Source organism: Papaver somniferum, chromosome 10 (assembly GCF_003573695.1).
Source record: "Papaver somniferum cultivar HN1 chromosome 10, ASM357369v1, whole genome shotgun sequence".
Classification (NCBI taxonomy): Eukaryota; Viridiplantae; Streptophyta; class Magnoliopsida; order Ranunculales; family Papaveraceae; genus Papaver; species Papaver somniferum.
The window spans coordinates 50,114,273-50,140,939 of record NC_039367.1 but is presented as its reverse complement, the minus strand read 5'-3'; the positions used below and the strand labels follow the sequence as shown (position 1 = coordinate 50,140,939).

Here is a 26,667-nt window from a genome sequence, read left to right as displayed (position 1 = left end):
CCTGTGATATTTCAATTATATAAAAAAATATAATGCGAAAAAGAAATAACACATACACCAGAAATTTTATTAACGAGGAAACTGCAAATGCAGAAAAACCCCGGGACCTAGTCCATATTTGAACACCACACTGTATTAAGCCGCTACAAACACTAGCCTACTACCAAGCTAACTTCGGTCTGGAATGTAGTTGTGCCCTAATCAATCTCACACTGATCAAGGTACAGTTGCGTTCCTTACGCCTCTTGAACCACGCCGAATTTTGCACACTTGATTCCCTTAGCTGATCTCATCCACAACAAAGAGTTGCTATGACCCAAAGTCGAAGACTTTAATAAACAAATATGTCTCACACAGAAAAGTCTACATGAATAGATAAATCTGTCTCCCACAGAAATGCCTACAAGTTTTGTTCCGTCTTTTAATAAATCAAGGTGAACATGAACCAATTGATAACCCATACTTATATTCCCGAAGAACAGCCTAGTATTATCAATCACCTCACAATAATCTTAATCGATTAACGATACAAGATATTTTGGAATCACAAATGATGAGACGAAGATGTTTAGGACTACTTTTCAATCTTTCCTACCGGAGAATAAATCTCGAGCAAATCTTAAAGAAGATAGTACTCAACACGATAGAAAACATCAAGATCAGAACATGCAACTACAGAAAAATAGTTGGGTCTGGCTTCACGATCCTAATGAAGTATTCAAGTCGTTAACCTACAGGGTTTCGTGAAAACCTAAGGTTAAAGGAGAATCGACTCTAGTCACAACTACTATCATACAAGATGTGTGGGGATTAGGTTTCCCAGTTGCTAGAGTTCTCCTTTATATAGTCTCCAAATCAGGGTTTGCAATCAATGTTACTCGGTAACAAAGCATTCAAGATTAACCGTTAGATGAAAACCTGATTAGATTCAAGCTAATATCTTTCAACCGTTAGATCGAACTTAGCTTGTTATACACAAATGAAATGTACCATCATTTAGATAAAGGTAACCATACCTAAATGTGTACACTTTAGTTGGTTCAACAATAGTTAACAAATGGTTAGCCATATGAGCACTTTCATATCAACCTTATTCATCTTTATCATAACTAGTTCAAGTGACTCAAATGAAACTAGTTAGAGAGTTGTTTAATTGTTTATATTCTCATAGAAGTACATAAGACACAATTGAAGGAAAATCGGTTTTGATTCACTCGAATCATTTCATGAACATTATAGCCACGGTTTGAAAAAGATTGCATTCGTTATTATATACGTGTGTTAGTTCATGAGTAAACCGATTTTAGAACATAACCTACTTAAGTATGCCAACGGGTACGCATACCTAAGTAGACGGACTGAGTTTGGTTACGCCAGTATGCGTATGGGTACGCATACCATTTTACTCTTCCAAACTCCAGCAGAAATTCACGGACTTGAACTTCCGCCTGTATGCGTACGGGTACGAATACTTAGTTCCCGGACTTCCAACATCCAACCAGTACGTATACCATGGTTCCCGGTTTTGGACTTTACACAAATGTGAATACACACTATGTTTATATCCAATAATGGTTACATGTTCTAAACCTTCATTTCAATCATTGAAACATTCTTGGAAGACGACAATAGATGTCTCACACAAACTATTATCTTCAAAGCAATTTTCAAGTGATCGAATGATCAATACGACACATTCCGAGTCTACATAAAATGACTGTCTCACACAAATCATGTAAGATGTTACAAGGCAATTTTCACATGATCATCTTTTGACTTTCTCAAGAATAAAAGATGAACTTGGTTAAAATGAAAGCTTACCAACACATATTTCGAGAAACAGATAAGCGAGATAAACTCGGCTCGAAATACCAAATGTGTATAATTGAAGTCTATATAGCAATACGACTTTTTGTCTCAAATAGGAGATATAATAGATAGACTTTTGAGTGATAGATGAGTTCAAGTCTCCACATACCTTTTGGTGATGAATTTCCACAAGTTCTCTTGAGTAGTTCTTCGTCTTCATTTGATGAACGTCGTGAAGTCTAAAGCTCAACTACACTTCCTATCCTAATTCGAGACTTAGCTATTAGTAGACTAGAAATCAAGACTTAAAGTTTTGGCAACTAAACTTGACAAACAAGCTTGAGATAGCAACGCTTGCGAGTTCGACCGAGCAGTGCTCTAACAATCTTCCCCTTTCTCATCCAAATGCTTTATCTCCTTGGTTCTTCAACATTACTCGAAATCTTCGTCACTTCTAAGTACTCCAATGATTCTAAATGTGTTCAATTCAGCATCATAGTTGTTGATGATCCGTAACTATACCAATGAGAAAACAATAGTTCTCAATCATTGTTATACAGTGTCACAGTATTATTACACATCATAAAAGTTCAATTGTATCACAACTTTGACAACAATACTATGGTGATATGTATCACTCCCCCTTAGTCAATACTTCATTTCACATGAAAACCACTCCCTCTTACATAATGATCCGTAAACTATATGTATTTGTAGTGTGAACTACACATTAATTCTATCATTTTTTTGTCAATATAAATTGGCAAATGTTCGAAAACTAGTGGGATCCTAATGAAATTTCCTTAGAGATACTTCATGACCAAAAGAGAAACACATATCAACTTTGTTTAGATACAATCATATAGCTGAAGCTAAATGCATTCATCAAGGAGTTTATAAAGATACAAGATAACCCCTAAAATATTCCACAGCCGCACTCCCCACAAAGATATGGCAACAAGTTCAAATAAGAACTCTCCCCCATAAAATTTCATTCCCGAAAGAACAACAAGAGCGGCCTTACTTTCACAAGAAAAGAATGATTTCTTTGGACATTAAAAAATCACATGAAATATAAATTTGTATCCAAAATACTCAATTAAATTAACCACAAGAGAACCCATGATTAATTTAATCGTAAATGCTCAACATAAGAAAACTTACGGAGCCGCACAATATTTATACAAAGATGTGGATCAGGGAAGACCAATACTGCGGAATAAACAAAGATTCATTCTATATTTTATCACTATTTTCTTAGAGACATATAATAAACTTAATCTTTGTAAATAAAAGTTCATCCTATCTTCCATCAATATTTGCATAATGACATAATAGGCTTAACTTTTGTTGTCAAAAGTTCATTCAATCTTTTATCAATATTCACATAATGACATATGAAAGACTTAACTTTTGACCACGTATGCAACAATCATAGTTCACGGACGCAAACACACAAATCCCATAACAAGTTGCAATATATAAAGCCATAAAGATTAATACTGCAAAATCATCTTCCAAAAAAACTTTAGAATTTAAGTAAATAAATCTAAAACTATTGCAAGATGAAAATGGTTGGAAATAGCTATGTGTACTCACAATAATGGTTATTCCAAACCCTAGTTATCCTTCTTAAAACACAAGAATAAATTTTCATAAGAAGTTTCCTAGACAAAAAAAAATCGACAAGCTAATAAAACAAGGAAAGACTCCTAAACCGTCAAATCCGAACATGAACTGAAATCAATTAGTTTTTCCGGAATCCTCACGAGCCGTGAGACCTTTGAGCTTGTGACTGACAGCATCCACTGCTTCTTCAGATAAGATATCCTCATTGAGAAGATCTTTAACATGTGTCTTCATGAGAACAAGGTCATAATTAACCTTTTCAACTCAGTTCTTAACACATCAAGACTCTTCATACTATCAACGAGTTGCAATTTTACTTCCTTAAAGTATTTAAGAAAATTCACGCAGGAATTTTAGCATGTTGTTTTATCTTTAACATGGTATGAGTACTCTTCCAAACTCCAACAGAAATTCACGGACTTGAACTTCCGCTAGTACGCGTACGGGTACGTATACTTAGTTCTCGGACTTCCAACAACCAACCAGTACTCGTACGGGTACGCATACCATGGTTCCCGGTTTTGGACTTTACACAAATGTGAATACACACTATGTTTATATCCAATAATGGTTACATGTTCTAAACCTCATTTCAATCATTGAAACATTCTTGGAAGACGACAATAGATGTCTCACATAGACTATTAGCTTCAAAGCAATTTTCAAGTGATCAAATGATCAATACGAAACATTCCGAGTCTACATCAAATGACTGTCTCACACAAATAATGTTAGATGTTACAAGGCGATTTTCACATGATCATCTTTCGACTTTTGTCAAGAATAAAAGATGAACTTGGTTAAAGAGAAAGCTTACCAACACATATTTCGAGAAATATATAAGCGAGATAAACTCGACTCGAAATACCAAATGTGTATAATTGAGGTCTATATAGCAATACGACTTTTTGTCTCAAATAGGAGATATAGTAAATAGACTTTTGAGTGATATATGAGTTCAAGTCTCCACATAAATTTTGGTGATAAAGTTCCAAAAGTTCCCTTGAGTAGTTCTTCATCTTAATTCAATGAACGCCGTGAAGCTAAAACTCAACTGCACTTCCTATCCTAATCCGAGACTTAGCAATAAATAGACTAGAAATCAAGACTTATAGTTTTGGTAACAAAACTTGACAAACAAGCTTGAGATAGCAACGCTTGCGAGTTCGACCGAGCAATGCTCTAACAGAACCCCCGCTACAAAAAAAATATAGTCAATCATGTAGCAAATAAACGTACCAAGCTACCATCAAGGACGACCCTGAGATTTGACTGCCCGGAAGCTGAAGGTAAAAATGTTGCCATGTCGATCGTCATACCTTTTACAGGTGTTAGCAATGCAAAGGTGGTTTTACAATAGATTAATGCTAATATTAGCAGCGTGATTAACCGATCATGTCAAATCGTATCCTGTTTATGACCCACAAAGAGTTTAAAACTTGAAGCAAAAGGTAAAACAACAAAACACCTGTCCTGTATCAAGTAAGGAAATATATCCTAAAAATACGGTTGAAGGCTAAGAAAACTCAAAAGAGAAACAAAATATGCATCATGATTATGTATAATGGATAATCGGCGGCACTCACAGACTCACAGTAGTAAAAGGGAGGGGAAAAGGATAAAAAAGATATTAGAGAAAACACCATTAAGGTAAAAATTTGGTTCTGATTTCAACTGAAGAGTGGGGCCACTATTTTAATTTCTTATTTATGTTTTTCCCCTTCAATCACTTACAAATATGTCCCCATTTTAAATTCTAATAACAGTTTACCTTATTTCTGTTATGTCTTAAACGTAAAACCCCTTCTTTAAACCCCAATTTTGTTGCCCGCCCGACCCTGCTGCCCCGAAGAAAGGCTTTGCTTTCCTTCCCTCAGGGACGTACCTTTGCATAATACACTTATCTATGGATGAAATGATATGCTTCATGTAGAGTTTCTTTCAACACTTGTTATGTATTAGAATTGGTAATTGTACTGACGATGTAATTATTCTGCCTGTAGAGATTTTTTCAACACATGATATGTATTAGAACTGGTAGTTACACTTATCCTAACAGAAAAATTATAGTGGCCATGCTAAGAATTGCTTCAGACACAAAGATGAAGCTATCAGTTGACGTACAAAGTTTCTCTCATTTAGCTGATACGTTTGACATTTATTCAACTATGTAATGGTGTTTCGGATGATCATAAAATCTAATGTGACTCTTCACTAGGCATTTTTTTTTAATTAAGGTAGCATGTACCGAGTTTTTTGCATTTTGTGATAAAAAATATGGTGTGTTTCGATGACTATATATTATATGCGTCTTTGTTATCTATTTTCTTGGTTAACTTATTTGGTTTATTTATTCGTATCTCTGATCTCGAAGCATAAGGAACTTTAATTTGGTAGAAGACAAGTGCGGGAAAAATTTAGAAAAGAGATTAGAGTTTTTAACGGTAGTTATAGTCGCTCCATTCTTTTTTTTGTTTTTGTTTTGATACATTTAGCTGGGATAAAATCCAAAACCAAAACAAAAAAACAGGACAAGGCAAAAGCCTTAAAAAAAGAAAAAAAAAACTCTACAACCAACTAACTACCTCCAGTAAATTTTACCACTACTGTCCTCTAACAAAATGAGACTAAACTCAGAGTTGTACTGTCCATGTGACAGTCGAACAAAGTTGCATTTAGGATACAAGCTAGCTAACCAATCAGCAACACAATTAGTTTCTCTAAAGAAGTGGCTAACTCTGACTCTTTGAAATTTTCCAAGAAGAGCACAAACCCTTCTCCACAGATGAATTAAATTCCAAGGTGGCTTTGGCTCAGTCTTGTTGAGAAGAAGAAAAAATAGTTATAGAATCAACACAGACATGCACTTTAGGCAGCTGGTTTGCAACAGCCAAGTTAAGACCTAGCTCAACACACTGCAACTCATGAGAAACAACAGTCATAGGTTCACATCCACCAGTGGCACAATCAATAACAACCCATTTATCGTCTCTCAGTAAAGCACCAAAACCAGCAGTAGTCTCCTTGAGAGATCCATCTGTATTAATCATAACTTCATCCTCCTCAGGACCCAACCAACTACATTGCTTCTAAATTTTGACTGTAAATATGCACTCAACATTCCAGTTCTGAAGAAATCTTCTGTTATCAGGAGTATCACTTATACTTCTAGGGTGAGCACTCAATTTCAGCTGGATATCATTTACAATGAAAAGACTAACCTGGTGGGGAGATTTTTTTTTGGCAGCAAAAATTCTGTTATTCCTCTCTCTCTGTATCCGGTATATAAAGCCAGTAAACACAAGTTTCTTAATAGAGATAATCAGAAAATTTCCCTCAGAAAAGGTAATGCACCACTGAATTTCAACCTCCCAAGAAGTAGAAGGACCTCTATTGTAATCCATTTTAAGAAGCAAACCAGACCAAATCAGAGCAGAAAAAGGGCATTCATGGAAAAGATGAGCTTCAGATTCCTTACCATTATCACACAGGACACAATTATCATTTTAACTGATACCCCATCTAACAAGATTATCTCTAGTCTTCAGTCTTCCATGAAGATCCACCCAAGCAATGAAGGAATGTCCAAAAATATGCAACTTGAAATAAACAATAGAGTGCCAAAAGACAGGAGCACCATGGGGAGAAATAGCTTTGTAGGTGTCTTTCATAGTAAATTGCCCAGAAGTACTAGGTTTTTAAATAACAAGATCTTTTTCAATAACATTAATATCCACTATAGAAATTTGGTGGAAAGCAGTGAGAATATGATCATAGCAAGGAGAAGGAAACTCCCAAACACCATCAACCACAAAATCAGACACTAAAGCATTATTTTAGGGAAGTACTGAGTGATAATCTCAGGATCAACCCACTCTGATAATTTTCCTTTGGGATGCCAATTATCTTGAAGAAATAAAGTATTAGTTTCATCACCAATTACAGTACCAATAATCTTTCTAGCAATAGACCTATGTTCAAGAACTATTCTCCAGTACCATGAAGAATCTTGAGGAGTCTTCATCTCCCAGAAATTCTTGTGTTTAATCAGATTATCCTTGACCCATTTTGTCCATATAGAACTCTTGCCAGTAACTAGGTCCCAAATATGTCTTAGACTACAAGCAATGTTTGAAGCAGCAAGATCTTTAATGCCAAGACCTCCTTCTTCAAGAGGTAAGCAAATAGTACTCCAACCTATAGGATTATGCTTATTTCCTAAGTCAGATCCAGACCAAAGAAATCTTTTAAATATGCTAGCTAATTCAAGCAAAGCTCTTTGCGGGAGGATGAAGCAGGACAGCCAAAAATGGACCATACCAGTATGCACGACTTTAATAAGTCTAACTCTACCAGGAAAAGCTAAGTGCTTTGCTTTCCCAGACTTAATCCTAGCTCTCACTTTACATATAAGAGGTAAACAATCAGCATAAGAGAGTCTTGTAGAAAGTAAAGGCAAACCAAGGTACCTGACAGGAATCTCACTAGAAGTACAATTGAGACAAGCATTGATATCAAAGAGCAAAGAAGAATCTGTAGCAGAAGCATATAAAGCAGTCTTCTGATTATTCACTTGCAGGACAGAACAACTACTAAAGTCATCTAAACAAGTTTTAAGAACAATAGCAACTTCAAGATTTCCTTTGAAAAAAACCAAGACATCATCAGCAAAACATAAATGAGTAAGCTTAGTGAGAGCACACCTAGGATGAAATCCATATTTTCCATGATTCACATATTGTAGAAGAATGTTGTTGAAGACTTCCACCACAATTACAAATAGATAAGGGGATAAAGGACAACCTTGTCTTAATACTCTAGAAGCACCAAAGAATCCATGAGGAGAGCCATTAATAAGAATAGAATATTTGGCACTAGACATACAAAGAAATATCCACTGTAAAAACTGATCATGAAATCCCATCTTCTTCATAGTGTCAATAACTGCTTTCCAACTCACAGTATCATAATCCTTCTTGAGATCAATCTTTAAAGCACATCTAGGAGTACTAGTAGTCCTATGATAGTTTCTCACAACTTCATGAGCCACCAAAATATTATCTTGTATTGCTCCACCCTACAAATGCAAATTGATTTGCACTTATTAAGTTTTGCAAAATTCTCTTCATTCTAATAGAGATGATTTTAGCTATGCATTTATATATAACATTACAACATGTTATAGGTCTATAATCAGTAACTCTAGAAGGATTATCACATTTAGCAACCAAGGTTAAGAAAGTGCTATTTACCTCCTTTAACATTCTAGACTTGGCAAAGAAATTTTGAATAACAACAACAAAATCATCTCCAACAATAGACCAACAATGTTTGAAGAAATAACTTGAAAATCCATCAGGCCCTGGGGCTTTGTTAGAACCAATAGAGGAAAGAGAAATAACTATTTCATCTTTAGTAACTTCCTTAATAAGATCTGCAGCAGCTGAAGGATTAACCAGAGAACTGAAATTCAAATTATCAATAAGATCACTAGTACTAGTCTTGGTTCCATGCTCATCAAATAACTCTGAATAGAAATCAATGCACTCTCTAGAAATAGGCTCATCTTCATCAAGAACTTCACCAGCAGAGTAAGTTAAAGTTAATATATTATTCCTTTGACAGAATTAAAGAAAAATGAAGAATTAGAATCCCCAAGATCCAACCACTGTACTCTAAATTTCTGTTTAAGCATGGATTCTGTTAGAGCATAGCTCGGTCAACCTCGCATGTGTTGCTATCTAAAGCATGTTTGTCAATGTTAGTGATCAAGACTATAAGTCTTGATTTCTAGCTTACATAGCTAAGTCTCGTACTAGGATAAAAAAGTGTATTTGAGCTCAAGGACTTCATGGCGATTCATCATACAACGACGAAGATCTATACAAGGAACCGTAGAACTTCATCAACAAAAAGGTATGTGGAGACTTGAACTTATCTATCACTCAAAAGTATATCTCTTCTATCTCCTACTTCTTATGAGAAAAAAATCGTATGTTATATAGTCTAGATCATACACATTTGACATTTCGATCTGAGCATTCATTGCTTATCTTTTATCTCGAAATCATGTGTTGGTAAAGCGTTTCGCTTTGATCAAGTTTATCTTCACCTAGTGACGAAAGTCATGAAAAGTTTCAATCACTTTGAGAATTGCTCTGACGTGAATCGATCTGTGAATAACGGCTACATAGCGTCCTCTGAGAATGTCTCAATGATTGAAATAGAGTTTAGATTACATAACCATGTATTCCTTGAACCGAAGTTTTCGAACTTTGTTGATCAAGAGAAATCGGGAGGATTGTGGAATTGGCTTGCCAAGTCCGCGAACCTAGTCGAGACTCAGTCCGCGAACTGTCGGAAGTTCTCGACCGAGAATTTCTGCTGGATTTTCCAAACTCGTTTGTGTGCTAAGTCCGCGAACTCAGTCCGCCCAGTCGAACTGGCGGAAGTTCTCTTTCCGAGAATTTCTGCTGAGTTTGGAAAACTCAACCGATTAACTTAAGTCCGCGAACTTGTTTGTGAACTTAAGAGGTTATGATCTAAAGATGTGCTCTGAACATGAAACATTAAATTACTAAGGAATGCTTTATGCAAACCGTGGCTATAATGTTCATGAGCCGATTCAATCGAATCGAATCATCTTTGTTTCAATTGTGTCTTGTGTAGTTACATAAGATCTCATAGCAATTGAACAACTCTTTAACTAGTTCATTTGAGTCAATTGAACTAGTTATGGTGAAGAAGAACAAGGTTAATATGAAATGCTCATATGGTTAACCTTTTGGGTTACTATGTTGAACCAACATACACGTACACGTTTGGGCATGGTTTTCAAGAACCCAGTAAACGTCTACCCAAGTGTGTGTGACAAGCTAAGTTTTAGATCTAACGGTTGAGAAATATTAGCTTGAATCTAAATCAGGTTTTCATCTAACAGTGAATATGGATTGCTTTGTAACTAAGGCAAAACCCTGATTTGAAGGCTATATAAAGGAGACATCTAGCATTGTGCAAAACTAATCCCCACACGTTGTGCTACTAGTGCGCCCGCTAGAGTCGATCTCCATTAACATTTGATTTTCTTCTCTAAAATCAGGTTAACGATTTAAAGACTTCATTGGGATTGTGAAGCCAGATCGATACTACTTTATCGTAGTTGTGTGATCTGATCTTGCATCTTCTATCGTACGAGTACAATCGATTGATTGGCTTGAGATCGTGAGAGTTCTCTGATAGGTAAGATAAAGAAGTCACAAACATCTTCGTCTCACTGTTTGTGATTCCTCGACAACGCTTGTGTAGTCAGGAAGGACTGTATAGAGGTGATTGATTAATCTAGGCTGTTCTTCGGGAATATAAGACCGGATTATCAATTGGTTCATGTTACCTTGATTTTATATCTAAAGACGGAACAAAACCTAGGGTTTATCTGTGGGAGACAGATTTATCCTTTATAGACTTTTCTGTGTGAGACAGATCTGTTTATTATCAAGTCTGTGATTTTGGGTTACAACAACTCTTGGTTGTGGGTGAGATCAGCTAAGGGAATCAAGTGCGCAGTATCCTGCTGGGATCAGAGGCGTAGGAGTACAACTGTACCTTGGATCGTGGGATGATTGGGGTTCAACTATAGTCCAGTCCGAAGTTAGTTTGCAGTAGGCTAGTGTCTGTAGCGGCTTAATACATGTGTATTCAATCTGGACTAGGTCCCGGGGTTTTTCTGCATTTGCGGTTTCCTCGTTAACAAAATTTCTGGTGTCTGTGTTATTTCTTTTCCGCATTATATTTTATATAATTGAAATAATACAGGTTGTGCGTTCGTGATCATCAATTGGAAATCCAACCTTTGGTTGTTGATTGATATTGATTGATCCTTGGACATTGGTCTTTGGTACCGTCCAAGTATTCCTTTTTGATAAAGACTCGCTATTGTTTTTTGCTTGAGTAAAAAAATCAAGAGAGAGATATAACTCCTTGAGATACTTTTATCTAGATTGAGTCTGACTGTCTAGTTGATTCTCTAGCAAAGTATTTCGGAGTTAGTCCATACAGATTGCTAATCGAAATATTGGGTGGTGGTTAGACCCCCTTTTTCAATTGGTATCAGAGCAGGCAAACACGTTTAAGACCTAACAAGTCTGTTTGTAGCGATCTGACTCTATGGACAGAGGTGTATCTCTATTAACGTACCACCAGTCTTCGATGGCTCCAAACTTATGGTGGAAAATTGATGCGAGCTTTTCTTCAATCGCGTGATTTTCAATCATGGGTATATGTGGTGAATGGTTATGATGCGCCCGTTGTTGCAGCTGGAGACGGAACTGTTCCCAAGAATATTGGTGAATATAATGCTGCCGAGATTCTTGCTGCAAAGCAGAATTCTGAAGGGTTAAATGCTATCATACATGCCATTGCCCTCTTCAACACCATGTGTCTAATTGCACTAGGTCTAAAGATGCTTGGGATATCTTAGAAACCGTATTTGAAGGAAACTCCAGTGAAAAGGAAGCTAGGCTTCAAAACCTTAATTCCGATTGGGAGAACCTTCGTATGGCAGATGAAGAAACATTTGATGAGTTTAATCACAAAGTGTCTGAAATTGTTAATGCATCTTTTGCATTGGGTAAGACTATTCCTGAAAAGGACATTGTGATGAAAATTCTCAGATCGCTGCCATCTAGATACGAGTCTAAGAAGCATGCCATCGTTGAGGGGAATAACCTCAATAATCTTTCCAGAAACACCTTGGTTGGGAAGCTAAATCTTTGACCATGAGCATACATCCAAAGTCGGTAAGGATGTTTCCTTTAAAACACAGAAGAACACTAAATTACTTGTCAAAGGTAAAAGTGTTCATGTCTCTGAGGATGATCAGTATAAGAATGATTTTTCAGATGAAGACCTTGACAAGTCGGTCTCCTTAATCACAAGATAGTTTAAGGATCTTATGTTGAAGAGAAGTAAACGGTTTTCAAGAGACAAACCTAGGTCATCATACAAACCTCACGGTCGCGTACCTCCTAAAAACAGGGATGCTGACGAGGCTGATGACGAGGACATGCCTCAGTGCTTTAAGTGTAAGGGTTTTGGCCATTTTGCTAACGAATGCCCAAATCGTAGAAAAAACACTGGGAACAAAGGTCTAGCTGTAACACTTGATGAAATGTCTGAAACCTATGATTCCGATGAAGATAGGAAATCAAGTGTAGGGTTCCTTGGTGAAAACATCGATTTTGATACTTGTAGCAATACATATATCAACCTCAATGCGTTCGGATAAGAAGGAAACCCAATCAAGATGGAAGATTCTCTAACTGGAAACCCTGTCAGTAATGTTGCAGGATCTACTGTATGTCTAGCTGATTGCACATCTCAGATGCCTGAATACTATCCAAGTTTGACGTGCTCGTTTTGTTCGATGAAGGGACACGAACTATCAAGGTGTTACAAGTACAAGCACCAAATAAGGCACGCCAGCAAACTTCAACGAAGAGCAGATCGATTAGCAAGGAAGCTAAAACTTGCTCAGAAGACCGCCGAGGTATGTAGGATCTTATCTTCATCTAAGAAGTTGGTTTCCAGGGATAGAGTAAAACCATTTGAAAAGAAAGTATGATCGAATCGTTTTGATAGACAGAAGTCTGAAGATTCCTCCATTGAGGAAAAAGATGGACAAATCGTTGTTCATCGCAACACAACTTGATTGTGTTGTTGGGAAAATCTTGTCTCATGTGCCTGGTCGAAAAGAGACAAGATTGAGTGTTGATTCAGGCTTCAGTAACGTTTTTCCTTATTTTCTTAGATTTGTTATTTTCTGTATATCAAATAAAATAAAGGGTTATTATCGATAATTCTACTCTTTATAGGGTTTTAGAGTTGGGCGTTTACGAACCTGTCAATAAGTTTCGAACTCTACATTCATTTTTCCTTTTTGACATCCTATATAATATTGCTTGTTGAGTTAGGTGATTCAATCACACAAATACAGTTGTTTATAACTGTTCTCAAAGCACCATGTCAGATGGAAAGGATGTCAACATGATTGTTAAATCTTCAATCAAGGAAAAAGAAAAATCGCATGTTTCTAAGTCCCTGAAAAGAAAAAGAAGGAATACAAGAAATCCCAGGGATGTGCTCAAAAGTTTTCCTATGTTCTTGATGAGTTGAAGGAAGTAAGAAAGGAGATTCGTGAAATAAAGGCTTTTGTGTCAAAGTCCTTAAAAATTCAGAGAGCCTTGGTACGACATAATCAGCCAAGACAATTCGTTGACATAAACTCCTATCTTCGTGAACCATATGTTCCAATGGATGTTGACAACAAGGAGTTTGGGAATGATGCTGAATTTCTCAAAGGCATTGTCGCCTAGGATGTCTTCTTTTTGGTTTAGTTGGAAGAATAACTAGTGCTTTGAAAAAGAAGACATCCTAGGAATAGCGATGATTGTGACTACACATAACTATTTTTGTTTTCATCTTCTTATGTTATTTGTTAGGTTTTGGTTTTAAATTCTAAAAATATTTGGAGGATGATGTTTATTGCAGTATTTTAATGTTTTGTGTTATTGCAATATTTTTATGGGATATGTATTGTTTGCGTCCGTGAACTTGAAGGTCCCATATTTTGTCAAAAGTAAAGTCGTTCATGAATCCGTATTCTTATTAATGAAAGGACGAATGGACTTTTGACATATACAAAAGTTAAGCCTATGTAATCATGTATTTGATGGAAAATAGGATAAAATCTTTTGTTCAACAAGGATAAAGTGTATTATGTTGTTATGATGGAAAATAGAATAGATCCTTGCATGTTATCCACGGTATTGATCTTCATTGATCTATTTTATTATGTTTTACCGTGAAAGCTCCATTGTGTGTCTTATGTTGAGCACCTTACAACTAAGCCGATTTACCTTGGCTTTGTTGGTTGTTCCATAAGATGCTATATATCGATCATTAGAAACTAAATTAATCAACTAGTTTGGTTATTTATTTAGTACTCCATAAGTCTTCTTTCTTATGTCGAGTACATGTACGATTAAGGTTGTCATATTCTATGATGAACTTAGTCGGGGTTCCATAAGTTCTCTTATGTGGATCCCAAAATAATTAAATTGATTACTTCGGTGATTAGTTTGGTTATTTGTATTCCAATTAGATTAATTATAGGTTCCCTTGTAATTAATCTAGTTGAGTTTTCATATATTCCACAAGTTCTTGTGTTGAGTATATGAAAGGATACACTATCATGTTCTTTGGTTAATGTAGTCATATATTCCATAAGGTTTTCCTTATGTTGAGTATTTGAACGGTTAAGTTAGTCATCTTCGTGTGATTGACTTAGTCGTAGCTCCGTGAGTTTACTTATGTTGAGCACTTTCAATTAAATTGATCACTTTTGTGGTTTGATTTAGTTGCGTATTCCAATTGAATTAATCATGGGTTTACTTGTGGTTAATTTGGTTGAGCTTTGGATATAGAAAACCATTCCTATGGTTTTTGGTGTCCAATTAAAAATCCTTCTTTTCTTTCGAAATTAAGGTTGCTCTTGTTGTTCTCTCGGGAATGACATCAAATGGGGGAGAGTTCTTTTGAACTTGTTCTTAATGGTAATATTTTGCGGGGAGTGCGTCTGTGGAATTTTATAGGGGTTATCTTGTATCTTAAAACTCCTTGATGAATGATGTTAGCTTCGGCTATTAGATTGCATCTAAATTAAGTTGGTATGTATTTTTCTTTTGGTCATGAAATGTCTCTTGTGGAAATTTCATTAAGATCCCATTCTTGTACCTTTGCCAATTTTATTGACAAAAAGGGGGAGAAATATTGTAGTTCACACTACAAATACATATGGTTTTCGGATAATTGTAGAAGGGGGAGTGGTTTCCATGATCGAGATGGAGTATTGACTAAGGGGGAGTGATACATATCACCGTAGTATTATTGTTAAAGTCGTGATACAATTGGACTTTGATGTTATATAATAATACTATGACACTGTATAATAATGATCGAGAATCTCGATTTCTCTCATTGTTATAGCTACGGATCTTCAACAACGGTGATGCTAAACTTACAACCTTTGGGATCATTGGAGTACTTGGAAGGACGAAGATTTCAGGGAACGTTGAAGATTAGACTATGGAATAGGATCCACTAAAGTTTATCGTTTTTGTATTTCATATGTATTAATAGTTTTGTCACTAAAATTGACAAAGGGGGAGATTGTTAGATCATAGCTCGGTTCAACCTCGCATGCGTTGCTATCTCAAGCATGTTTGTCAATGTTAGTGATCAAAACTATAAGTCTTGATTTCTAGCCTACATAGCTAAGTCTCGAACTAGGATAGAAAAGTGTAGTTGAGCTCAAGGACTTCATGGTGATTCATCATAAAACGACGAAGATCTGTACAAGAAACCGTGGAACTTCATCAACAAAAAGGTATGTGGAAAATTTAACTTATCTATCACTCAAAAGTCTATCTCTTCTATCTCATACTTCTTATGAGACAAAAGTTGTATGCTATATAGACTAGATCATACACATTTGACATTTCAAGATGAGCATTCATTGCTTATCTTTTATCTCGAAATCATGTGTTGGTAAAGCGTTTCGCTTTGATCAAGTTTATCTTCACCTAGTGACGAAAGTCATGAAAAGTTTCAATCACTTTGAGCATTGCTGTGACGTGAATCGGTCTGTGAACAACGGCTACATAACGTCCTGTGAGAATGTCTCAATGATTGAAATAAGAGTTTAGATTACATAACCATGTATTCCTTGAACCGAAGTTTTCGAACTTTGTTGATCAAGAGAAATCGGGAGGATTGTGGAATTGGCTTGCCAAGTCCGCGAATTAGTTCGCAGACTCAGTCCGCGAATTGTCGGAAGTTCTCGACCGAGAATTTCTGCTGGGATTTTCCAAATACTCGTTTGTGTGCTTAGTCCGCGAACTGGCGGAATTTCTCTTTCTGAGAATTTCTGCTGAGTTTGGAAAACTCAACCGATTAACTTAAGTCCGCGAACTTGTTTGTGAACTTAAGAGGTTATGATCTAAAGATGTGCTCTGAACATGAAACATTAAATTACTAAGGAATGCTTTATGCAAACCGTGGCTATAATGTTCATGAGCCGATTCTATCGAATCGAATCATCTTTGTTTCTATTGTGTCTTGTGTAGTTACATAAGATCTCATAGCAATTGAACAACTTTGTAACTAGTTCATTTGAGTCAATGAACTAGTTATGGTGAAGAAGAACAAGGTTAATATGAAATGCTCATATGGTTAACCTTTTGGGTTACTATGTTGAACCAACATACACATACATGTTTGGGAATGGTTTTCACGAACCCAGTAACCGTCTACCCAAGTGTGCGTGACAAGCTAAGTTTTCGATCTAACGATTGAGAAATATTAGCTTGAATCTAAATCAGGTTTTCATCTAACGGTGAATATGGATTGCTTTGTAACTAAGGCAAAACCCTGATTTGAAGGCTATATAAAAGAGACATCTAGTATTGTGAAAAACTAATCCCCACACGTCTGTGTGCTACTAGTGCTCCCGCTAGAGTCGATCTCCATTAACCTTTGATTTTCTTCTCTTTAATCAGTTTAAAGACTTAAAGACTTTATTGGGATTGTGAAGCCAGACCGATACTACTTTATCATAGTTGTGTGATATAATCCTGCATCTTCTATCGTAAGAGTACAATCAATTGATTGGATTGAGATCGTGAGAGTTCTCCGATAGGCAAGATAAATAAGTCACAAACATCTTCGTCTCACTGTTTGTGATTCCTCGACAATTCACTTGTGTAGTCAGGAAGGATTGTAGAGAGGTGATTGATTAATCTAGGTTGTTCTTCGGGAATATAAGACCGGATTATCAATTGGTTCCTGTTACCTTGATTTTATATCTAAAGACGGAACAAAACCTAGGGTTTATCTGTGGGAGACAGATTTATCCTTTTATAGACTTTTCTGTGTGAGACAGATCTGTTTATTATCAAGTTTGTGATTTTGGGTTATAACAACTCTTGGTTGTGGGTGAGATCAGCTAATGGAATCAAGTGCGCAGTATCATGCTGGGATCAGAGGCGTATGAGTACAATTGTACCTTGTATCAGTGGGAGTTTGATAGGGGTTCAACTATAGTCCAGTACGAAGTTAGTTTGCAGTAGGCTAGTGTATGTAGCGGCTTAATACAGTGTGTATTCAATCTGGACTAGGTCCCGGGGTTTTTCTGCATTTGCGGTTTTCTCATTAACAAAACTTCTGGTGTCTGTGTTATTTCTTTTCCGCATTATATTTTATATAATTGAAATAATACAGGTTGTGCGTTCGTGATTATCAACTTCTCTAATCAAACCTTTGTTTGTTGATTGTAGTTGATTGATCCTTGGACATTGGTCTTTGGTACCGTCCAAGTTATCTCTCTTTGATAAAGACTCACAGATTTCTATTTGCTTGAGTAAATATCAAATCGAGAGATTGAGATAATAACTCCTTGAGATACTTTCTATCTAGTTGATTCTCTAGCAAAGTATTTCAGAGTTAGTCCATAAAGATTGCTAATAGAAATACTGGGTGGTGTTGTTAGACCCCCGCCTTTTCAGATTCTTCATGTTTAACAAGAGTAGCATACTTATGAACAACAATTCTTTCATTTCTAGAAAGTTGGGGACATAAAGGAGTAATTGAGGGTGAAAACGGTTTCTGCTGATTTCGGTAATTTCGGGTGTGTGGGTGAGAAACGAGTCTAAACCCTAAACAATGTACTGCAAGGGAGTACTTTAGATTCGAGAGATCATTCTGTACAAATCCGGCCTAAACCAAGAAATGGCCGTTCCAGACTTGCTTCAGTCACAAAGAAAAGGAGAAGGGTTGGTTTTGGGGAGGGAAGCGAAGAGAGTGTTGAGACCAGAATAGTTGATTCTGGAAGAGTAGTTGTTTTTGTGACTTGTATTAGAAAGTGATAAGCTAACAGATGGGAAAGCTAGCAAACGTTTTCTTAGTGTTGTATGCTCCTGAACATAACTTGTTGTTCGGTGGAAATAGGTAAGACCTATTTATACAAGTCGAAGTGAAACGAACTATGGTCTCGTAAGAAATGGAAAACAGATGAGTAAATGGGAGGAGGTGGTAACCGGTAACGCCTGGAATTGATGTTCCATAAAAGAAAGCGTTTTACCATTACTCCCTGTATTTACTAACCGCCTCATCCTTATGACACTGTCTTGTAACGGGCGTAGTGTACGCCGCACGCTATTGTTGATGGTGGATTTTCATTTAAGGCTAAAATTGTAAAAGCCAAAATTATGCGCTGACATCCTGTAAAGGATAAAGCCACTGATAAGTGATGAATACTTGTCCACTTTACTGATTCACCTAGAACGAAGCATATGGAAATAATCCCAGTATTCTGTGAATTTATTGCATTATCAATTAATACATGACCAGCCTTGTATTTCTTGTGATGTTCCTGCTGAACTCTCATTATTGGTGCGGCATGAAGACTGAGTGCTGCTCTCAGCAGAGTAACACGAATCTCCAAGTGTCACTAATGAGGCATGCACGAAATACCCGTACAGGCTACAACTCTCGGTGTGTTATACTAGCCCGATTGAGAATACATCTCTCGGTGTGTTATACTATCCCGATCGAGCATCTGGACTGTCCATCTCAGTCTCAGAAATAATCACGACCAGCAAGTTGGCCGCATGATTTAACATGCCTAGACGATCCTCAGCAGGAGCAGGCTACCACCTTAATGACCACCAGTGGGCCCGCTTATGCCCTGGTTGGTCGAATACCTACCATGCCTCCCAAAACTACCACCGAATACCAGCCTGAAGTTGGATGTCCAGGCTGGTATGGAGCGGCTTGGAGGAGTCGTACGAACAAAGTCCGCCTACGACAGTCTCAAATTCATCACGTCCGTCCAACTTCACCGGCATATTTGGACAAGCGTTGGCCTGCACACCGGCGATCCCCTTCAAGCCTGCATAATCGATCCTCTCCTGACCTAACCACATAATCACGTACATTTTCCCGAAGTTCGGCCGGCGTGAGGTTCAAAGGGTCGCAAGAAATTCCACTAAAGGTCTTAAATTGATAACGACCATCCAACTTCACCAGCATGATTGGATGGCTTAGATCATACCTATAACCGCCAGACAGGTATTGGAGTGTTCACCACTGGCCCAATGTGGGTCCTACACGATCTACCTCTCCAGATGAGGAGTGTAGGGTGCAATTCTGGTCGGCCAACCTAGCATGCACGCAACCGGACGGAAACCCTAATTAGGGTTTGCGACATGCATATGTCGCAAACTGATCGCGAGCGTCCATTTTCGCCAGCTTGGATGAAGGGTCCAGGAATCGACTAAGCAGGTCTGGAGAGTATCAACATGATCAATGTGGACCCATATATCTCCATGTTCGACCGTCCAAGACAAACCATGGCTAGGTGTCTCGATTCGTGCGCCCAAACTAGGCATGGTCGTGCGATTTTCTATTGCAAACTGATCTCGACCACTCAACTTTACCGGACAAATTGAGTGGCTTAGATCGCATATCCATGGGACAGCGAGGTACGGACGTGTACACCGGCATGCCGTCTACACGCATGACCAATCGGTCTTGCCAAAAACGCGTCCCATGCTTGGATTCGACCAAGCTAAAGGTTGGTGTTTGAGCACCTCCTAAACCCTAATCCAACGGTCGCAGATGTGGGTCGCAAGTCATCTCGTCCGTCCAACTTCGCCAGCTTGGACGGACAGCCTAAGACATGAGTTAGATGACCAATAGGCATCATCACGATCAGTGTCCACCACTCTTCCACACAGAGTGATCGGACAAGTCAGGGATTACCTTTACAGCCTCCAAACGATCACTCGAAGATGGTCGGACGTGATGCTATTTTAAGACGCTTAATCATGACTTACTCCGTTAAGCCTTAAAATAGCGATGCTTCATACATTAGTCATGTCAAAAACTGGGGGATACTTATTGGGGTATTGGTATGGCGGTTTACAACGTGCAGCGCGCAACGCGCCATCATAAGAACGTGTCAGGAAGTCATGGACGATTAGTGATGATGGGAGAAGTGGGATTTACCTGATCGTGTGACAATTACCATAACTCCATTACTCCACTTCCTCCACTTCCCATGAGAAACGTGGGTTAGGCGCAATGAATTGTATAAATAGGTTCTCCTCCCCATTTCCGAACAAGAGACAAGACAGAAACCTAGTGTTGATACAATCGTATTTAAACACCAGAACTGATAGCTTACGCTCTGCAAGCCAGTTCATCTTTCTGATACAAGTCATACACAGCCAACACCTTCACAATCTCAACACCTTCACAATCTCAACACCTTCTTCGCTTCCCTCCCTAAGATCAACCCCATCTCCTTCACTTTTTGGCCGAAGCAAGTCTGGAACGACCATTTATTGCTTTAGGACAGAGTTGTACATATTGATTTCTCGAATCACAAGCACTCCCGTGCAGTGCATTTGTTTAGGGTTTAGATTCATTTCTCATCCAAACACCCCAAATTACCAAAAGCGACAGAAATAGTTTTCACCCATAAACAATTGGCGACCACAGTGGGAGGTTAATCTCTCGGTTGTAAAGTCGATTTTTTAAAAATTTGATTCAATTTTATCAATTTCGAAAGGATAGATCTTAGGATCAATTCAATCATCAATCTATTTCAAGATGGTAGAACTTAGGTATGTATCAGCAATCAATTCCGATGGAGTTAGTGTGTATAACACTCTCGGTGTTGATGTACCTGTCAGTGGAGCTACTGTGGTCAATACATATCTTGGAGTCGTCTCTTCTACCACCAACGCCAGCGGAGCAGGAGATATTTCAGTAAGTGTAACGCCTCCTATCACCAGAGCCAGAGCAGCCGCGAATCCCGGCATCTCCTCAAGTGTAACACCTCCGGTGATCACCAGAGCAACAACTTCCACTCCTTCATCAGGACGAGGAGCCGGAGGGACAAGAGGAGGACCATATCCCATTACCATTGCAGACTTGATGGAGAGGCAGGAAGTTCTTGCTAAGACTCAAACGGATATGAATGAAGTTATTATGATTGCCACAAGATTTATAACAACCCCTGGAGCCAACAAGGGATGCCTTCAATACACCCGGAGCAGGCGTTTCCACTCGGGACCACATGAATGATGAAGCTCTTGTTGCTCCTGAACGTCCAAGGGAAAGGGACCAATCATCCAAATTCATCACGCGTGAGGACCTGGAACGACTTCTCCAAAACCGAGGAAAAGGAAATTTAATGGATGCGCACCAGCATCAGCCGACGTACCCTCAAGATGTGCAACGAATTCCTCTTCCAAGAGGATACACCTCTCCTCAGCTCTCCCTCTATGATGGTATTGGTAACGCTCGTGAACACATCTCTCGATTTTTGGAGTCCTTAGGGGAGCATGAGTACAATCATGTTCTCCGCCTGAAAGAGTTCTCGAATTCACTTACAGGAAGGGCGTACACCTGGTACAACAACATCGCGCCTAACAGCATATCCAATTGGGGAGAGATGGTCAGTGCTTTCTACAGAAAGTATTTCTTCGTATCCGAGCAGATCACCTTTTCAGATCTAGGGAGAGTCTCACAGCGGAACAACGAGCATCCGAACGACTTTGTTAAGAGGTTCAGAACTCAAGCACTAGATTGTCATGATCCGAACGTCACTGAACGTCAGCTGGTAGAGATGTGCATCAACGAGATGATACCCATATACCGCGCTTTATTAGAGAATTTTGGCTTTCAGACGTTCTCCGAACTCCATGAAGCTGCTAAGCGTTCAGCCAAAAATTCCCCAGCGTTGCTAGAGAGAACCAGGGTTGTTCGAAACGAAGATCCACGTGAGAGTCGAGGAAGCAAGCGTCTCACAAACAAGCAATACAACATTGGTCCTTCTGTAAGCGTGGTGGGCGAAGGAGGAAAAAGGAAAGCTTCAGCAACGGAACAACAACCCAGGCGTGCGGCTCCGGCACACACGACTTCGTCTCAAAAAGGAGCGGGCAAGACTCCTGCACAAGACACCGAAGATGCAGGCTTCCCATTCCCCATGAGTGAAGTAATGGAACTCTTGGAAGCATGGATTCAATACGATGCTATCAAGATGCCTCCTATCCGACGCCCGCCAACTAGAAAGACATGGCAGACCTCAAGCACTTCCGCTACCATAGGTTCGTCCATCATCCGACCAAGGACTGCAACAGGCTGAAACAAATTTTCAGAGAAAAGATAGAGGCAGGAGAACTCCAGCTTGGAAACGAAGGTGTTCATAGAGATCCTCTTCCTATCAGGAACTGCATGATTTCCGGGGATTCTGTTCGCAAGACTGTACAATCTATGATGGAGCGTTTATGCAAAATCTTATATTTCTCCAAGGCCCAGCGTCAAGACATATTTGCAGCCCTCAACCGCATTGTATCAGGCAGGCATTTGTATCCAGAGAAGGAAGTAGTCTCGAAACCTCAGTCTTTCCTGGAAGATGCGAGCAAGGGAAACTGGGGGATCTTAACCGTCACTCGTTTGAAGGATGTCGAGTTCGATAGCACATTGATTGATACAACCTCCGAATTCAACATCATCACTGTCAAGACCTTGAAGGCGGAAAAGATTTTGAAACAAGAAGCTACTCGCAGCCCAACCGTGATTAAGAATCCAGAAGGAGAACTTGGAGATTCCTATGGATAAATCGATCTTGAAGTTAAATTGGGTGATGCCTTGACGCAAGCAAAGTTCTACATAGTCAAAGAACATCCCAGTTATGACATGGTCCTAGGACGCTCTTGGATACACGAAAACAAGGAAATACTGGGAGTTTTTCCTCTACCGGTTTCGATACCCGAAAGAATCTCCAACAAGCCGTCTGGACCTGAAGACTGTCTGCTGCCGTATCTGCAGCTTGCCAAACGTGACACAACTTTATGGAGATAACCCATCAGCATACATTAAAAGGTTCCGATCTCAAGTAAGTCTCATCACGCAACCCTTTTTGCAACCAATCATTCCTCTTGATAAGCCCTGGGGACTCGCTCCAACCAACAACCCAACTCCCGCTAGGAGATGTGAATGGGAGGTCGGTCCCTTCAAGCGTTTTATCAGGATCTTAGAAGCTGTCTCGATCAACGATGACAAGACCAGGGACCAGGTATCTGTACAACTCCCAAACCCATTTGGAATTGAAGATCTGGTGAAGAAGATGACTGCATTCCAGGTTGGGAGCATGACGGTGAAAATGACCACTCCACCTGCCGAAAGGGAGGATGAACCGTACCTGGTAGCAGATGTTATCCTAGGTGGCTACTGCAAGCTCATCAATGCTGACAAACTGAAAGGCGTAACAATTCACTCACGATGGCTCAAACCCTACCGTACTTAAGACGCTGTGCTACCACTTTCCAGCGTCCTCGACACTTTAAAACGCTTTGCTATTTCCTCCAGCGTGTTTCTTTTATAATTTCCTTTTCATGCCGCACTTGTAATTCCTCTAGAAAATGATTGCAATACTTGAATTCATAATTAGGGTTTCAATTTTCAATTTTCAAATTAATCGAATATTTTCCATCTAGGAATTTATTTACCCCTAAAGAAAGAAACAAAGTCCTGAGTCAGCCTAAATCATCATTGCCCACTAGAGAAGGCCTGGAAGGAAACCCTAAACAAACATCTTGTATTCCCTGGAAGATATTGGGAAAGAGAATGTGTGCGGGAGAAGAAAAATATGCTGGGCCATTTACCCTAGCAAGACCAGAGAGATCTCGCGTTAGGAGCATAGACAGGTGTGTGGTGTTTCATTATGGCATTCTCTTTTTCATTTCAAGAACAACATATTATGATCGCATCCAATATATGAAAGATTTACATCAAAAAGCAGTGTGAAACCCTTATTCAATCAAGCAAGTAAAAAAGGACCTTAAACTCAGCCGCCACAGAGTGCAAGGAAAATGTTCACAAATTACGAGAAGAAAAGCCCAGAAAAGAAGACAAGAGAAAGAACAGGAAAATTTAGTCGTCAAGAAGATTGGTTGCGTCTCCACCACCACTGGAGCCTTCTTCAACACCGTCGCCATTGTTGACCGCTACTGCTTCTTCCTATGGATCTGCCTCAGCTTTCACTTCGGATATTTCTGCAGCAACGCTATTCGCCTCAACAACATCAACAAAGATCGCTTCCACATCTTCCCCAAGAGCCACGGCAGCGTTGGCAATTGTGTTGATCACTTTCAGACGCTCATGTTCGTCTGTGTCAGAATCAAGGATTATCATGCCATCGTGGATTGGATAATCATACTTGTCTCCACCAAGAGGACGTTTGTGTTCAACCCTCCGCCTCTTTAACCGTGCTGCAAACCTCTCAGATCTTGCGCTCGTTGGTACTCGCAACGCTTCATCGCGCTTCCATTGCTCCTCCATGTCGATCGCAGCTGAAAGGGTGGGAGATCGATCTTAGCCATTACCTCTTCATGTGCACCAGCCTCCTCAGGCTTGTTGACTTCAAAACTTTTTTCTGGAGAAGTTAGAGAGTGATCATCACCAACGGCTTCCATGAAAAACTTCGAAGGAGAAGAAGTTATGGTTACAAAAAAAAATCATCATCAGTCAATCAGAAGATCGGATAAGCGCGGAGCAGTACCTGGAATATAGAAGAAAACGATTCTGCGATAGGAGACGTCCTTCGAATTTTCTTTATATTTCACGAGCTAACAGAATCCCAGGGAGAAAAGGAGTCTTCAATCAACAATGTTTGTCAGATATATTTGAGAGAAGCCGCCGTATAATGGATGGGAGCGCACCCAGTCCAAGAAACGGTCCAAGCTCTGCCCAGACATATACGGAGGAAACCAAGGGAACCAGAACGGCTCTCCTTACCAATTCCTGCTTCCTCCACAACCCTAATCAGGTTTGACCATCTCCAGGATAACACCTGACGATATCTATCTATGCGCTAAATATGTGTTTACTTTAGATTGGTCATTTCAATATACCAATTTGTCACCATCTCATGCCTACCCCACAATAGTGTAACCATCATGTGATAGGCAGGGGACTTAATGTTGATGGTGGATTTTCATTTAAGGCTAAAATTGTAAAAGCCAAAATTATGCGCTGACATCCTGCAAAGGATAAAGCCATTGATAAGTGATGAATACTTCTCCACTTTACTAATTCACCTAGAATGGAGCATATGGCAACAATCCCAATATTCTGTGAATTTATAGCATTATCAATTAATGCATGACCAACCTTGTATTTCCTGTGTTGTTCCTGCTGAACTCTCATTATTGGTGCGGCATGACGACTGAGTGCTGCTCTCAGCAGAGTAACACGAATCTCCAAGTGTCACTAATGAGGCATGCACGAAATACCCGTATAGGCTACAACTCTCGGTGTGTTATACTAGCCCGATTGAGCAAACATCTCTCGGTGTGCTATACTAGCCCGATCGAGCATATGGACTGTCCATCTCAGTCTCAGAAATAATCACGACCATGCAAGTTGTCCGCATGATTTAACCTGCCTAGACGATCCTCAGCAGGAGCAGGTTACCACCTTAATGACCACCAGTGGGCCCGCTTATGCCCTGGTTGGTCGAATACCTACCATGCCTCCTAAAACTACCACCGAACACCAGCCTGAAGTTGGATGTCCACGATGGTATGGAACGGCTTGGAGGAGTCGTACGAACGAAGGCCGTCCACGACAGTCTCAAATTCATCACGTCACTTCTAGCGCGCTGTGGAGGATTTAAAGCGACCTGATTGGTCGATGGAAAGGGGGCCGACAAGCAACATGGGGCCGAACTTGTTTGGAATGTGTGTGGCGGCGCATTTAGGAAGACCTGGTTGGTCGATGGGAAGTGGGGACGGCAAGCTAGGGCACGACCACACTTCCAGCGCGTTGTGGCGGATTTAAAGCGAACTGATTGGTCGATGAAAAGGGGGCCAGCAAGCAACATGGGCCCGACCTTGTTTGGAATGCATGTGGCGCATTTAGGGAGACATGAATGGTCGATGGGTAGTGGGGCCGAAAATCTAGGGAGCAACCACACTTCCATCTCGCTTTGGCGAATTTGGTTGGTTGAGATCTGCATCTCAGATGGAAGGGTGGTGTTGATCGTTGCAACCCTTCGTTTTGGCATCCAGCGGCATGTAGCGGGGCCGTCATGACTTTGTCACA

The 26,667-nt window shown here is 39.3% G+C and overlaps 1 protein-coding gene across 1 annotated transcript; it reads right to left on the bottom strand.

Annotated features, from left to right (window-relative positions):
* Window positions 1–7,261: 7,261 nt before the first annotated feature.
* LOC113315619 lies at window positions 7,262–25,037 on the bottom strand. Its single transcript, XM_026563884.1, has 5 exons — window positions 24,842–25,037; window positions 24,595–24,731; window positions 23,629–23,738; window positions 8,691–9,054; window positions 7,262–8,515 (listed from the first exon to the last, which is right to left on the bottom strand). Exons 1-5 carry the CDS (start codon window positions 25,035–25,037, stop codon window positions 7,262–7,264), a joined length of 2,061 nt encoding a protein of 686 aa, XP_026419669.1.
* Window positions 25,038–26,667: the final 1,630 nt, after the last annotated feature.

Excerpts from the sequence above, each read along its gene's own strand:
- LOC113315619 (XM_026563884.1), bottom strand. The coding sequence starts at position 25,037 with ATGGAAGCCGTTGGTGATGATCACTCTCTAACTTCTCCAGAAAAAAGT. Across the intron at positions 24,732-24,841 it reads ACGAGCGCAAGATCTGAGAG|ACGAACATGAGCGTCTGAAA; the intron begins GTTTGCAGCACG and ends ATTCTGACACAG. Across the intron at positions 8,516-8,690 it reads AGTCTAGAATGTTAAAGGAG|GGTGGAGCAATACAAGATAA; the intron begins GTAAATAGCACT and ends TTGCATTTGTAG.